Source organism: Onychostruthus taczanowskii, unplaced genomic scaffold, assembly GCF_017590055.1.
Source record: "Onychostruthus taczanowskii isolate IOZ18803 unplaced genomic scaffold, ASM1759005v1 scaffold32, whole genome shotgun sequence".
Lineage (NCBI taxonomy): Eukaryota > Metazoa > Chordata > Aves > Passeriformes > Passeridae > Onychostruthus > Onychostruthus taczanowskii.
The window spans coordinates 3,018,734-3,034,896 of record NW_024500572.1 but is presented as its reverse complement, the minus strand read 5'-3'; the positions used below and the strand labels follow the sequence as shown (position 1 = coordinate 3,034,896).

At 46.6% G+C, this 16,163-nt stretch overlaps 1 protein-coding gene across 3 annotated transcripts in view; it reads right to left on the bottom strand.

Moving 5' to 3' along the window:
• The window catches only part of SETD1B (SET domain containing 1B, histone lysine methyltransferase), a 48,128-nt gene extending 33,967 nt beyond the window's left edge, over nucleotides 1-14,161 (bottom strand). For all 3 annotated transcript variants that reach the window (XR_005953079.1, XM_041410260.1, XM_041410261.1), the window contains exons 1-6: nucleotides 13,702-14,161; nucleotides 13,204-13,358; nucleotides 12,673-12,771; nucleotides 11,929-12,199; nucleotides 8,692-8,804; nucleotides 4,870-6,048 (exon numbers count right to left, since the gene is read on the bottom strand). Coding sequence is in view for 2 of the 3 variants with exons in the window: in XM_041410260.1 (XP_041266194.1) it covers nucleotides 4,870-6,048; nucleotides 8,692-8,804; nucleotides 11,929-12,199; nucleotides 12,673-12,771; nucleotides 13,204-13,358; nucleotides 13,702-13,774 (1,890 nt within the window). In the remaining variant the exon portion in view is untranslated. The remainder of the gene's footprint in view (nucleotides 1-4,869; nucleotides 6,049-8,691; nucleotides 8,805-11,928; nucleotides 12,200-12,672; nucleotides 12,772-13,203; nucleotides 13,359-13,701) is intronic.
• Nucleotides 14,162-16,163: the final 2,002 nt, after the last annotated feature.

Genomic DNA, 16,163 nt, shown 5'->3' with positions numbered 1-16,163 from the left:
TGGTGTAATTCACATGTAAAACCACAGCAGTCATCCAAATCTCTGCTGCCTGGGCATTGGCTGGCTGCATTTCTGGAAATTCATGGTCATAACATGATACCTATTTTTTGAGTTTCCATTAGGAACCGGTTCTGTCAGGCATGATCACATTTGCAAGAGCTCAGGAGGCAGGAAAATTTGAAAAAGTGTTTATGAGACTGGGTATAAATCACAGCTCTCAGGTTTTTCTCCCTTCTTCAATTAAAAGGCTACATTCAGAGCAGCCATTTCCCCCATCTACTCTCCCCATCTCCCTCCAGAAATGATAAATCCCACTCCAGCTGTAGACTGGGTCCCAGGTGTACCCATATATATTATATATACTAACAGCTACCAATGGGCATAAGGGCCCTTGCACAGTTACTGTGGAAACAAAGGTATCAAATTTCCTGGCTCTTAAGGATCTACCCTCTCAACCCTAACGTGCATTTACCTTGAATAAATCACTTTTGAGCTCTTCAGCCCAGAAACATCCCTCAGCAGAGCGAGAGTGGGCTCACCTTTAGGAGGCTCAATGTAACTCATCCCAGGGGCTGCCTCCAACTCATGCAATCCATGGGTGGGAGCAGGGTACAGGAAAAGAACATCCTCCTGCAGGCACAGATGGACTTGCTCCTGCCCAGCTCAGCTCCAAGGGGCATCAACTGCCCCAAAAAGTACTGCAGGTACTGCTAGCACTAAAACTTTCAGCAGCTCTTCTCACTGCCTGGACAACCTGAGCTCTACTTTGTCTCAGCAGAGTTTGAAAAACTAAAGGCTGAATTTGGCTCTGCAGGAATGGGCAATCATTTACCAGCTACTGAAACAATGCCCAGTCTGGATGGGGATGCAGCAGCGTGGAGCCACACAAGACACAAGGCAGTGCCTTGAAGGGAATGTCATCACATCCTGCTAAGGCTCCAGAGGGACAATATGACACTTCAGCAAAAACTTCTTCCAGCTCTGGCCATGACCACACAAGAACGCAAAGATGCTTCAATACAAAGGGCAAACTCAGCCCAGATGTAACCTCAGGGACTTCAGCAGATCTTGTTGTAGGGCTGAGCTGACCCACCTTGCCTGTGTGCAAGCACAGCTGGGAAATTCTTCCCTGGGCAGCTGTGAGAGGACCCGCTGCATCCACACAGCTTGTCCCAGGGATGCTGATGCTGTCCTGCAAGAGGCACCTCAGCACCCAGCACAGCATTCAAAACATTCCCAACAGCTGGGTGAGACAGCTGCTGACAGCAGTGGCTTTCAGGGTCTCTAGGGCTGTTGAGCACTGTGTAACTTCCAGTTCACTCCCCAACCCGTTTGCTAAAATTCCCAGCAAACAGCAGGAGACCTGCTCTAGCCTCATTCATGCTTCAGGATCTTTATTTTTATGATGATCTTTGGATCATTTTTAAGGTGCCCCTCCCACCTCACTAACTCAGTATTTAGCCAAACTACCAGGAGAACAGGAGACTGCTGACCCCTCATTTAAAAAGTGCTTTTGTACTTATAAATCTGGAAAAATACCATTGTCAACCATACAGTCTTCCTATTAAACACTGGCTATGCACACAAACTGATACATTCATAAGCTGAAACATGAAAGGCATCATCAATATACCAGAAAGTGACTCGCTGCAATCCTGTCACCCTCCCCAGCACAAAGACAGGGCCTCTTCCTGCCACAAGCCAAGCCAAAACAAGACCTGGCTCAGATGGGATGTCAAAACGTCAAACTGTACGTACTTAACCTTTGCACTTCTGAAAGAGCAAAAATCCTGTGAAAAGAAATTATTATAATTCTTTTCTTTTTATCTTCTCAAGCACATAGGAAGGAAAGTTTGTACATTGCTCCCTCAAAAATTTCCCTCATATAACAATGCAGCTCAGTTTTTTTTCTTTTGTTTTTTCTTTGCCATTTTCTAGTTTCTTGAAAAAGCCCTCTCTGCCCTGCCTTCCTGTCTGGCAGGTTGTTCTTTTTGGAAAGGATCCTTCCCCTCCCCAAATCCCGCTGTTCCACCTCTCAGCCTGGTCCCTTGGCTAAGCTTAGCTGGACTTTCTCTGCAGACCTTAATCACTGCTCCGAGATTAGCCGGGTTAGGTGTTGCAGACAGATGCAGAGCCCTTCCTCTCCCACACCCAAAATCCCTGCCAAACTCTGGCTTAGGAGTATCATACCGGATCTTGAAATCAAACTCCAGGGTCTTGCATGATAAATCAGAGCATTTGCTGGGCTTGGCTGTACCTCCTCTACTTATGGTGAGTCTGGGGGGGTTAATCTGCCTGACAATTTGACAGCCCTTCACCTATAGAAAAAATGTTACTGTATCAGCAATCATTGACAAAAATCATGCTCGTTTTGATGGGAAACAGGAGGAGGTCCTTCAAAAGCTTTGATCACCTCAGGAAAAACTTCCTTGTGACTTTGCTGGCATCCCCATGAATTCTGTCATTTTCCCAGCTAGAGCACCCACCCAAAGAGAGCTGGCCTGGGGCTGCTCTGACCCTTGAAGGAGCAAATATTAAGTAAATAAGTTCAAACTCTCTGCTCTTTATTGCTTCCTTATGATACTTAATTAGCCTGCCTACACTAAGATATCATCCCTGCTCTGTTCCCCAAGCCACACAGTCACAAGAAATATTTGTGTCTGCCTTCCCTCTGTTTTACTGGAGGACTCTCTGAAGGACTGGAGTAGAATAGTGGTATCACAATAGGCTGAAGCTAGAGGTTCAGCTTTCCAGCCCTTACACAGACTCAATGCCCCTCTCATACTCAGTTGGAAAGCTGCAGCTCAAATTTCAGCCTATGTTAAGTCACTGTTCAGCTCTGCTCCTTCAGCAAAAGAGAGGGAAGCCAGAAGAGCCTTTTTCTAAAGCAAAAAACTGTGTGGGGAGAAGGGTGGGGAAAGGAAGCAGAAACACATGGAGATCGTTTTTTCTGCATCACAAGGAGCAATGAAAGGCACAGGCAACTTTTCAAACACGTCAGAATAGCTCAGTGTGATTTGTAACCAAGAGGAAGTTTGAATAAACAGCTCCAACAACAAACATCAACTTTTTTTGGGAAGGAGACAAATAAAGCAGCAATGACCTGCATGGAGACCCTGCTACCACCCTTCTGATTTCTGCAGAGGATTGAGGCACTTACATAATTTTATATCACAGAACCATTGATGTGAACTTCTGACACCAGCATCTCATTAAGGGAAAAGATTTAACATGGGCTTCAACATCAGCATGCTGCTGCCCCATATCACAACCTACATCACATCCCAGCCAGCCCCCCAAACCCAGAGTCAGCACAAGAAGTGCCTGACCCCACACACCACGCTGGCACCCACCCATCTTCCTAAACACACTCAGAACTGGCTGCAACCCACTTGCATGAGTGCAAGGACAGCAGATACAAACCCAGAAAGGCAAGGAGATGAGAGATGTCTTCCTCACTGGTTTTTAGTCAAACTAACAGTGTCCCCTCTTAAGCTTGCCAGACCGGAGCTTAAGGAATCAAAACTCCATTCCTAATTAACACATCATCAGGCCCCACCAGCCAGGGACTTGCCTCCCAAGAGGGGAGCCTGGGCCAGCCTGGATGATGAATGAGGACTCAAGCAGCTGAACTGTTTCAAAGGCTAAACTGGCAACTGCAAGGACAAGCAGGTTTGGAAAGGGAAAGGCATGCAGAAAAAAACAAAATATCCAGCACAGTCACATTGTTTTCACTATTTAGCACCCCGACCTGCACTGTGTTACTGTTACAGAGCTTTCCCTCCAGTGAAGCATCCTGCAAAGCCTGTGGCTACGGGAGCAGCTCCTCCTCTCCCGAAATGCAGCCACTTCTCCGGTGAAAACCTCACAACTGCAAACCACTGGAGGGAAACCCATTCTGCCAGCTTAACCCCAATAAACTTTCATGGGTAAATTAAATTGATCTAACATACTCAGAACATTTACACAAGACCAGCCCTGTTGACTGCAGCATTCTTGCACACCAGTGACAGCAGTTTCATCTGCTTGCATGACCACTATAAACACTGAAGAGAAAGGTCTGGCATTTGCAAAGATCTGTATTTTGACTGTTCCTTGACACAGCACAATAGGACCAACACATCCACTGCAGTGATACTCACATTTGTTGCAACAGACCTCCCAAACAGACACACCATGCAACATAATTCCTGTCTGCTGGCACCACTCCACACTGTTCAGCTCTGTCTCCCCCTTCAGCCACAAATGCCCCGGCAGAGGCAACAAGCTCCGCTCTGTTATTGGAAGACTCAGTGGAGCATATCCCCCACAAGTCAACTGCCTCCCCCATTCAAATACTCCCTCCCTCCCAAGAAAAGTGAGTATTAAAACGCAGCAACTGTCTCCCGTTGGAACCAGACGGCAGGAATAGCTGGAGAGCTTTCAAACACCCTATACACTCAATACTTCAGTGCAACACGAAAGCCCCGTTAAGCAAGTGTGTGCCTGCAGACACACCCCTGCTCAGGGACCACAGCAATGGCAGAAAGTGCTCCATTAACTCCTCTAGTGGCTTAAGTGTCTGTCAACACTCAGGACATTCACACAGCCTGAGCACTGGCCAAACTTTGGTGGCTTTTGCAGTCCTTGAGCTCTCCTGAAGCTATAAATTGCAGCAGGCTGGTATTATAAATAAGGAAAGCTGGAGACTGCAAATTGATTAAGACCATTACTTTGTGTCACATCTAACTCATTTCCAGCTGGCTCGAGTAAAAGGAAAAGCCAGCAGAAACCCCACACTCTGACGACACAAAGACAAGTGCAATTCCCCACCCTGTCCAGCTCTGGGGACACATGCAAAGCTTCACAACTCAGTTCCAGCTCACTTACCTCGTCCATTTTTTCTGACGTTGGAGTCTGGTCACCAGGCACCATTTCTTTAGCCTCCGAGGTCTCAATTTTGGAGGTCCTGCTCAGCTGATCAATGGGAGTCATGCTGGCCTCCGACGTCCCCCGGGAATTCTGACTCAGAGAAGCTGTCCCAGGGATGGGCTCATCATCATCAGAGTCAGGTAAGGGTGTGGGGCTGATGTCCTCCAAGCCTGTGCTGGAAGGGCGCGAGGAAGGTGTCTGACCCCTGAAACCAGGCTGAGAGTTTGAACCGTATGTTGGGATGGGGGAAAGCTGGGAAGAAGAGGAGGAAATAGGGCTACCTTCCATTCGGATCTCATTATCTGAGTCATGCTCGTTAAGAAAGGGTAATTTTGTTCTCTGCTCTTTTAAGAGCATCTCAATCCTTGAGTCTAAACTGTTATGCTGCATCTCAGTCTCCATGGTTGGGGTGCCAGGGGTCTCACTCCTCTCTGGAGTCTGAGAGAAGGACGCTGTGCTTGGTTCAGGAACAGAGTTCGAGTCGGGCAAGGGCGGAGGCTCCTCCGGTTTCTCCTTCACTGGGACAAAGTCGATGCTTGGGGCAGCGCTGCTTTCCACAACCATCTCGGTGGGAGGCGGTGCAGGTCTCCGGTACTCTGCCTCCCTGGAAGTCTGGGGAAACGGCGGCTGCTCCTCGGATTGGGGAAAAACAGCTGGTGCTTGATAGGGGGAAAAGGCAGATTTATAGCTCGAGGAACTAGAGTGGCTCAGGGGAGGAGTGTGAGAGAACTGAACTGGCTCCTGCTGATGGGATTTGAATGTACTAAACTGATGCTCCGTGCCTCGGAACACCCCCGCCGAGTTGTGCATGTAGTGGTGTCCCGGGCGACGGTTGTACGCATCCGTAAATTTCGTCTCGTGCCTCCTGGGCTTGTACCCACTGTCCTGCCCAAAATGGTACACAGGCGTTGTCTGTCGGCTGGAGTAGGTGGAATCCTGGGAGAACGGCGTCCCCAGGCGCGGGGTGTGGGGTGTTCCTTGGGACTGTGGGGTGAATTGGCTGTAGGAGTTCGGGGTGTCCTGCCGGCAGCTGGAATAGGCTGTGTCATGGGAAAAGGGCGTGCTGCTGTTTGGGGTAACGGAGGAGCCCGCGGAAGAAAGGGAACTGTCCTTCAGGCGCTTCAGGGAGTCCGTCAACTGTAAAACACATGAGAAAAAACACCTAAACACACAGTTCTATAATGACATTTATCTAATCTGTTTGGTTTTCAAAGAAGTTGAGCACCCAGGAGTTCGTGCTAATTGCTGGCAAAAAAATTAAGAGGTTACAGCATCCCTAAAAACACAAACCATTATCCATTGCTAACAGTCCTGTTTGATTTAAAAGAAAAAGTCAGGCAAAGAGTAACTTGTCTGCAAGGGGAGGAAGAAGAAAGAAGATACAAGTTTCCCTTGTAAGCTACCCCCAAGAGCATCAGGTGAACAGGAGACTTCCACACCACTTTCAGCTGGAAGAGTTCCAGTTTCTAGCAACTATGTAATGCTTGTCTAAACTGCAAACAGGGAAGAAAATAAGGAAAGTCTGAGATGTGAAATTGTCAATTTATCTCTTTTTTTGGTGAACAAATCAAAACATACAAATGAGTGAACTGCCAGCCTGCAGCCAAACCTCTGCAGCAGAGCTGGTCCACCATCCTCCCTAGCACTCATCCGTAACAAGGGAGAAGGCTACACATACAAAAAGTTCTCAACTGCCAGAAAAACACCATTTTAAAGCTTTTCACAAAGTCAAATGCTCAGAGTGCTACTGATTATGGTGTTTGAAACTGAAACCCTACAAACCTACAGAGCAGCCAAGTAAATGCTCTGCAACTCACTTCACAGGCACATTCAGGGGGTTTCTAGGAGCAGCCCAGCTCCAGCTCAGACTCTGCTGAGTCATAACAGTGCCACACTTATCATCAGCTCCAGAATCAATTTTCCATAATGCAAAGCAGGAGCTCAGTGAGAATCCTCCTGGTAGCAAGAGAGGATGGACAGAGCTCCAGCTGCCAGGGTAGTCAACTGGTGAGACCTCTTAAGCACAGGTAGGCAGAGATGTGTAAAATGACCTGCTTGGAACATGCCAGCATCGTCAAACTCAAGCTGAACTCTCACCTGCCTGCTATGTTCACACGTCTCACCCATTCAGTAGTGTGGACTTGCTCTCTGTTTGACCCCCTGGACACCATGACCAGAGAGACATCAAGAAAGTTTCTTCCTCAACTGTCCTAAAACTCACAGAAATGAGCAGGAAGCACGTGGCTAGTTCTTAACAACATCCACACTGCTGCACCTTTAGTGTAGATGTGCTGTGGAGTGTTTTTCAGTGGGGTTTGTGTATGGCCTGGAGGCAGGGATTGCAGAACTGTCAGATCTTTGCTGCTCTACATGAGAGGAGGAGCAAATGTCAGGAGTAATTTACTGAACTACAACAGCAAACAAGTTTGTTGGCACATCCTAGTGTCAAAACCATGATGCAAACAGTTCAAAGTTACTCACAAAGCAATAATTTTGGTGGTAATTGGAAAAAAAATCAATTCAGGACAATAATATACCACATGAACACAATATCTAGAGATAGATAAGAGAAAGAATCTTAAGGATAATTACAGCAGGAACTGCTCTGGGTGATACCGTCAATTAAGTGATTTGTTGTTAACCCTGAAAAAAAAGAGTAAGAACAAATGTACCCATTTTTGAGTTGTGGAAGTAGCAGAAATGAGCAGTCAGGGTCTACTCATAGCAGGGTTCCCAGCAAAATCATTACCTGTCTCCCTCCTGCCTTTAAAAGCACCTTGCTGGGAGGTAAGGAAGAACCAACCTCTTTTATGATTTTGTTAAAAGAATACCAGGGTTTTGCCTTGCTGCTGTTGGGGTGCTTTGGTGGGAGGAGACATTTCTTTTTTTCAGATCAATGGGATTTTCATGTTCCATGTACAGCTATTACTTGTCCTGAGAACACTTGATCACAGAATTAATTAAATCATGGCATTTTAAGAAGTTGTATGAGCAGAGAGCAGGAAAAATATCTTTTCCAAATCTCTTTCAAATTTGATACCTTAAAATAATTTCTTAAATAATTTCCTTCACAATGAGGAGCCAAAGTACATTTAGACAAGCCAGAGGCTGGTAACTTCACACAAACAGGCTTCTCTTCCCCCTGGCCCTCTCATCCCAGTAGGGTTCGCAGGGAAGCAGGTAATCGTGCAAAGCCACTGAGAGAACTGTGCCCTAAATATCAAGGGACCCCTGGAAGCCCGCAGGAATTCTGTCCACTGCTTTTATTAAAAGCTGATTCCAGCAACTAATTAAGATTCTGGAAAATTGATGCCACTATTGAAGCTCAGACACCTTCCACCTCTTAGCCTTTAAGCAAGGCTGAAGTCCGTGCATGCTGAGGATTGCACGCCGCAGACGCCAGGCCAAATGTACCACTGTAAATCATGCCCCTGACTTCAAGGGAAAAATCTCATCTCAGGGACAGATCTGATCCAGTCCTAACTGCAGGAATTTCTAATGTTAATAGGGCACGTTCTGTTGGTTCTGTAGGCATTTTTCACTCAGAAAGACAAAAAGCATTTCCCGTGCAAAGCAGGCACACACCAGCCATGTGCTCCACATTCAGAGGTACATTTGCTATGGCAATTATGAGCAAGTTCTATTTAAATGTGAATTAGTAACATCCATTGGAACTACAGCAGGACACAAATACAGATAAATTAAAAATGTTAAAACACTAATGTTAATGTTTGAGATTTTCTAGGAACTTTTTCTTTAAGAAAAGTTAAGCACACCTACCTGGAGAGCTTCATTCCCAGTTGGGGACACATCCTGTTCGGTGCCTACAGGGAGGGTCTGAGGAGTGTAAAGACCATTAACCAGCAGTTCATAGAATCTCATGCGGGTTTCACCTGCACAGACCACAATGCAAGAGCTGATTAAACAGAAAGATCACAATCCATGTACAAATACACACTCTTGACACTCACATGACCCTGCTACCACTCCCAGCCCACTCCATCCGTGCAAGAGAGCAGCAGTTATCACCTCAGAGCTCGCAGGGATCATTTTATAATAATCTGCAGGGCAAGTGAAGTCAGACACTCCCTTCTCCAGCCAAGACAAGGAGGTTTCTAAATCCTTTTTCCTCTTCTCAGCCTCCTTGGCAGCTCTGCTCTTTACCATGCTTTCTGGAGCGCAGCCGTTTCCCTCCTCTCCAAAGTGCCAAGCAAAGCTTGCAGATTTGAGAAGTGAAACTCTCACCCAAGGGAGAAGCCTCTGCCAACACCCAGAGCCACTTCAGAAAGCTCTCCCTACACACCTTGCTCATAAGAACTGCCTGTTACTGATGCAAACACAATGCATGGGAATGCTGAGGACAAAACTGTTGATGCTGTCTTTCCAAAAGGATACCAATTAATCCTTTTTTTCCCCCTAGTTTAAGGAGAACTCAGGGGCATCCTTCGAAGAATAAAGCCAGAGAAGCAAACCGCCCCATACAGCATTACTGAGCCTCAGCCTTTTCATTCCTAAAGTCTACAAAGACCCAGTTTCTTAATATTGAATTTTTCATTACTACAAAAACTTAATCCTACTTATTTTGCAGTCTGTAAGAAATCTGTCATCAGCTTCAAAGGCAATAGAATCAGACCCTGAAACTGTCTGAATTTTGCTCTGAGAGATAAAGAATACACAGAAAAATGGACAGACCGGGCACCTGAGCCCAGAAAATTAATTCAGGCAATACCTCCCAAAACCAGGACTACTTTTATGAGAAAGTCCTGCAGGATCAATCCCCAAACTCCCTGTGAATTACCCTGTTCAATTCAAAAACAAAGCAACCCTTAGCACAATTCTGTCCTGAAAAAGACTTATTTATCTTGCACAAATGCTACAGATGAAGTTATTTGGGTATCAAATCTCATTTCACAAAGTCCTGAGCCTCATCCTCAACTATGTAAACTGTTTAAGTTCAACCAAAGTCATGACAAAATAGATCTCTTCACTGCAAGAGTCTGAAGATAAGCTTGAAATATTAACACACACCACCCACACATGACACTACAATGCCACAGATATGGAAGTGTTAGGCTTATTTTCACTTGCTATTTAAAAAAAATATAAAGTAATTGTTACATAGTTCTTCCTGGATCCCAAACATAAAGCAGGAAAAGTTACAATTTCAAACAGGCTTATGAATGTGAAATGATTCCTAGCTATTGCTCTAAGACACATAATTACTAGTTGTGTCCAGTCTGTAGATGGATAAACTGAGAAGTTTTTTTAAACAACCCTGTCTCAGATGAGGAGCCTGGATTTATTAGTTTCAGATTCCCAGGCCTGTGCTAACACCAGACAGATAAAAATCATACTTTCACTCCTAATATTTATTTTGCTACACTGTGAAAACAAAGTTTTTAACCAACCTTTCACTGCCTTGCAAAGCAGAATACCAGAAAGAAACGGTGAAAACGATACATATATATTTTAAGTATGTCTTAACCTGCTGATGCTATTTTAGGAACACCATTTTTACTTGATTCTGACAGATTATAGCACACTGACAGTCCTATTCTTTTAGAACGAAAGAGAAGCAACTGTGTGAAAAAAATACATTAGGAGCATAAAGCTGCCAAACACAACAGCAATGCAATTTGAAACTGACTTCAGCATTTTCTCCCAGGAAACAGAAGCATAAACCCCCCCTCATTTCCCTGATGTGCTACAAACTTTCTGGAACAGCTGCCTGGTAAAGACTTGCTGCATAGTTTATAAACGGAGGAGAACAAGGAGGAAGGCAGTATAATCAGCTTGTTTAAAATGATTGTCATTAAGATATCCATCACTAACAGAACAGCTTTAGCTTATATTATTAAATCTGCAAATGGTTAATTTGTCCTTAAATGTGAATTTTACTTTCAAATTTCAAAGCAAGGGAAGGAGCCTGTCTGTAAAAATTATTGACACTAGAATTTCAAAGTATACACATGTAAGGTCAAGCCTAGCTCCCAATAGAAAATATTAAACTGCTACTGTGATTTTTCTTCTAACAGTGGTCAGTAATGTCAATAAACATCCTGTTCTACTCTATCACATGTGGCACACCAACTGCTGTGTTGGTTGTGCACTAAACTGTTGAAACGTTTAAATACAGAACAAAAATATCAGCATTTTTAAGAAAATGGTGTTAGCAATGTCTTTTTCCCAAGAAAGAGTGCAGCAAGCCAATTTTAATCTAGAAATGCCACCTTCAGAATGTAGAAATACAATTAGCAACTGATCCACACCTCCCCAGTCTTGGACATTTTCTAAAATTCAGGCAGATTTTAGCAAAGCCCTTTTCACTAGCATGCTTGGAGGAGAGAGAACAGACCAAATGCAATGCCTTCACACTTGCAGAAACTTTTCTGGGCTTCTGAGGGCTCGGGAGTGGGGCTGGGAGCTGGTTCCTGCAGCACAGGGAGCTGCTGTCGCTTTAAGAGCCAGTCTCACACTTATACACTCGCACACACTGACAAGTGCTGCGTGTGCACTCTGCTGTGCCAGCCCCCAGCCCGCTCTAAGTATCAATGAAATGCCAGGCACGCAGGGGACAGCACCCAGCCCCGCTGCTGCCACCGGAACCCACAGATTTGGGTCCCACGAACCACCAGGACTTGCCCAAAAATCCCAAGGTTGTAAAACGCAGGTGCCACCGGGTCCCGCAGCCCTGGCAGGTGGCTGAGAGGGACCAGCCCGGGGCAGGGAGACGGGGGACATGAGAGGGCAGCGAGCAGGGACAGGGACGGGCAGGGGAGAGGCAGGGGACAGGCAGGATGGCAGCATTTTGCAAATTACAGGGCTGTCTCTTAGCAACAGACAACACATTTGGCTCCACGTGACTCGCCCAGGCCCCAGACACCAGACCCGCTGCCGGCTCCCTTCGTATTTTTAATCACCAGGTCCCTGCCCTCTGCAACAGCCTCGGTGGTGGGAGTGGGACAGGCAGGGGCTCTGCAACCCCCAAACGCATGAGGCACAAGTGTACCCCCTTACCTTTTGTATCCAGCTCCACGTGGATGATGTTGCCCATGACAGAAGTGTTGTGAAGGTGCTGCACAGCCTCCCGGGCACCCTTGACAGTGGCAAAGATGACTTTGGCAATGCCCAGGTGCTTCTTGTTCTTGGGGTTGTAAAGAATCTCCACCTCTTCCACTTCGCCGTATTTCTTGCACATGTCGGCCAAAAAGTTTTCACGGATGTTGTCGTTCAGCTTGGCAAAGGTGACCTGCTTGGGAGGCACTGGCCCCACGTAAAATTCATCAATCTGGAAACGGGCACAAGGTGGGGAACGATAAAAATAATCGGCATTGTTAATGAGTGTGGGGGAGGGGCCTAAGGATGGCACGGGAGGGAGGGGGTTAAAGCATCCTGCAAACTTTGGGGGGGAAAAAAAGCCTCCAAGGCTCTGGGTGAACCTCGGAGCTGAGCAGAGGCTCTGCCGCTGCAGCCATTCATGGGAACCGGCTCCTTTCTGGGCTACAAAGATGCATTTTGAGCAGTACTGTCAGCAGAGAGCCCCCCACTGCCCCCCGCCCCAGCTCCAAAACCTTCAAGTGATCTCGTCAGACAGATGCATTGATTTCTTGTTATCCTCATAGAAGAAGATTATTGTTACACAGTTTGCTAAATAACGATGTTAATAGAAATATGACTGTCATTTAAACGGTCCATTAAACTATTTGGAACTCAGGCTTCACTCCCAGATAAACAAGTTTACACCAAAAGTCAGGGCAGTACCTTGAATTTGGGGACAGACAGCTCCAACTCCTTAGTTTTGGTCCATATTCGCCCTATTCTGGGATCCCTGACACAATCCACAGGAGCGATCCCCGAGTTCTGGGAGAACGAGGAGGAGGAAGAGGAGGAGAGAAAACACAGAAACAGCAATAACGAGACTTAAAATTTAAGACAAAAATAAAAGAAAAAATAAACCCCGAGAAAGCACGGGCTGTCTCAAGGGAAGGGGAAAGCGCACACACACATACACACACGTGTCAAATTGCAATACTGCTGGGAAATGCACACAGATTGGAAACACAGAAAAAAGCCGCAGGTTTGGGCTCCTGACAGTTGAATACACAGTGTCAGGTGGCTGTAACTTTGGTGGCTGTGCGTGTCCCCCACCAGACCCCCCCTCCCACACACATGTGCTACGGCGGGGATTACCACGACCCGGAGGGACCCCCAGCTCCCAAAACGCCGGTAAGACAGAGGCTGCCGGGGGGGAGACACGACACAATGGGGGAAACCCGGGAGCCCCCCACTCACAGGCATGCTGAAATGTTGCCCATCGTAACGGTAGAGTTTGTGCTGTCCTTTTTTCAGAGCCGGGTCAATAATCAACTTGTAACTTCTCCAATGGTGATTTCTTTTCTCGACAGAAGTGCTGGCTTGCGTGCTGTTCTCCATTCCGTTGATCCAACCTGAACGCGGGGGGGGGGGGGGGGGAAGAGAGAAAGGAGGAAGGCGAAAAGAAAGAAAAACCACACTAAAAACCATAAAGTTAAAAAAAATATTCAACAAAGACATCTTCGTTTCGGTGCGGTTTTTTTTTTTTTTTTTTTTTTTTTTTAACGAGCCGCCCGATCTACACACCCAGGCAGGGAGGAAATCCACCGCGAAGCGAGCCCCAAAATGGGGGAATTGCCAACCGGGTCCCCCCTTCCACCCCAACCAGACAAGAGGCAGAGAGGGAGGAGGAGGAAGAGAGGAGGAGGAAAGAAAAAAAAGAAGACGACGAAGAAAAAAAAAAAGACCCAATCTCACTTGAACTCTGCTTTTTGCCATGATCTTCAGGGTGCTTGGCTTTTTCCCCCGCCTTGGTCTCTCGGAAAGACATCGCGCTGGGCGGCCGATCGTCTCCGGGCGGCGAAAGGCGAGCTCCCGTCTCACATGGGGCCGGTTACCGGCGCGGGCTGCCCGCCAGGCTCCTGCCTCCCGTTTTCGCGAGCCACCACATATTGTGTGTGTGCTCGCTGCTGGCGGCGGCCGGGATCCCACAATACACCGCTGCGAGCGCCGCGAACGCCTAACCGCGCTCCGCCGCCTGCACATTCACGGCGGCCGCGCCGCGCAGCCCCCGGCCCGCGGCCGCCCGCCGCCGCCCCGCCGCCGCCGAGCGCCGCCGCATGGGCCGCCGCCGGGACGCGCGGGTTTTTTTTCCCTCCCCGCCGCGGGGTTAACGGCATGCGGGGGGGCGAGTGGAATCTGCCCGCTGCATTTACCTTAGAGCAAACTGTTTCTAAACAAGATGGACCTATAGGTGGGACAAGTTGGTAGTTTTTTTCGCTTTTTTTTTTTTTTTTGGGGCCGCGGCGGCCCCGGGAGCGGCCGCGCCATTGGCTGGGGCGGCGGCAGCGCGGCGGGGGCAGCCAATGGGAGCGCGGCTTCCATGGGGCTTGAGTTATTAGACGGCGGGGTAAAAGCACCGCGCGGCAGAAGCCAAGGAGAGGCCGCGGGACCCGCAGCCATTTTTCTGCAGTGGAGCGAAATGGCCAACTGGGCTTTTCCTTTGTTCCATAAAGGGGGATCCGCCATGTGAATCCACACCACGCGGGGTGGTGGGAGCCTCTAGCACGGTGCCAGACGACTCACTGAAGAAGGAGGATTTAAATATATATATATATATCTCAAACCCTTAACAAAAAAAAAAAAAAAAAGTAATGCGGATTTTTTTTTCACCCTTATGATTCGGGATCCATCTTTGTCTTGTGTAACTAGGTCATGGCACACCCTATGTCAGCAGTTAACAATTTCGAATGCCAACAAAAAAAGAGTAAATACATTCTTTTTATATTTTTTCGTTGTTTTGGGGGTTTTTAAGCTTTAAGCAGCTCTGATGACTGAACAATAAATGTGAGAGACTTCTCTCTTGTATTAAACACTTGATTCCTGGCCATTTTTATTAACTCCTTTGGTGCTTAAAAGGTAATGTTTTAAATATAGGTATAGGATTAGTGAATTCTGGCAAAAAATAAGGCAATTTTACTATGATAAGCTTTTTCTCTTTCTTTCCTCTTACGTTGTAAGTACCCAATCCATTCTGTCCTTGCTAAGTGTAGTTTTCATGTTAATGTTACTGAAGTGGTCCTTATTGCTAAGCCTTCATTTGCATGTCTTATGTTTTTGTCTGTTTAAACCAATTTATGCTTTTTGAAATATTTTACTTATAAAGCGAACTATCTGGCTAAGATATGCTTAAAAGTTGTTCAGCACCAGTAAATGTTAACTAGGTGTTTTCACACTGACATGTGCAGCCTAAAACTATTGAGGAGAATATTTTTAGTGTCTGCGTGCTCTGTGGAAAAACACTGAACGTCCTTTTTATGTACAGAGTAAATCTGCCACAGGAAGGTAGATTTAAGCCTCGAGCAGGAGTCCTCGCCTATGTACGGTCAGTCAACATAGCTGGACTTTTTCTATAGCTTTTTTTTCCCCCTTTTTTTCATCTTTTTTTGATGCTAGACCACTGCCACACAAAGATCCGTAACTTATCTTAACAAGATCCGCTTTGGCTCGCAAACTTACGAGAGAAGTGGTGATACAGATCATATATATACTTATAGCCATTATTTTAAAAAAGAGTAACAACTTCACCTTCAGAGCTGCATTCAACTATGGTGTGCGGGTAAGTAAACCCTTTTGCCCTTGCAGAGGAACAAATAGCCCAGGCCTGTAGCTAATGGTATTGTCCTGGGTGGAAAGATCCCAATGGTCGTCTGAAAGCGGTGGCGATCTTCTCCTCAGAAACATCTAACAGTGCCTCTGAAACGTCTGTTTTCAGGGAGGGATTTGATTTCTCTTTCTGCACAAAGCTCTTGGTCGTCCTCAGCCCTGGGTGGGTTTGGTTTTTTTTGGTGCGGAGAGACGCTGTGAATCCATTGCAGGCATTACGTGGCTGTTAAATTGAAAGCACAAAAAAAAAAAAAATCTGCCTGTGAACAGTAAGATGTTAGTGAGGCTGATGTTAAAAAAGGCGAGAAGGCGGTGGTGGTGGTAGGGATCCCTTACATGTTTTATCCGTCTAATTACAGAAGCTCGACAAAAAACAGGCAACAAAATGGGGGGGTGTTTTTCACGACGGTGAGTCTTAATGGCGGATGTCTCCCTAGAAAGCACTGTAAAATCCTTCATACCGAGAGGCAGTGACTTGGAGAGAGGGGGGAAAAAGGAGATCTGGAAGTATATCCAAAATGAGGGAGTTTCCTTCCAAGTGAGGGACCCTTTGC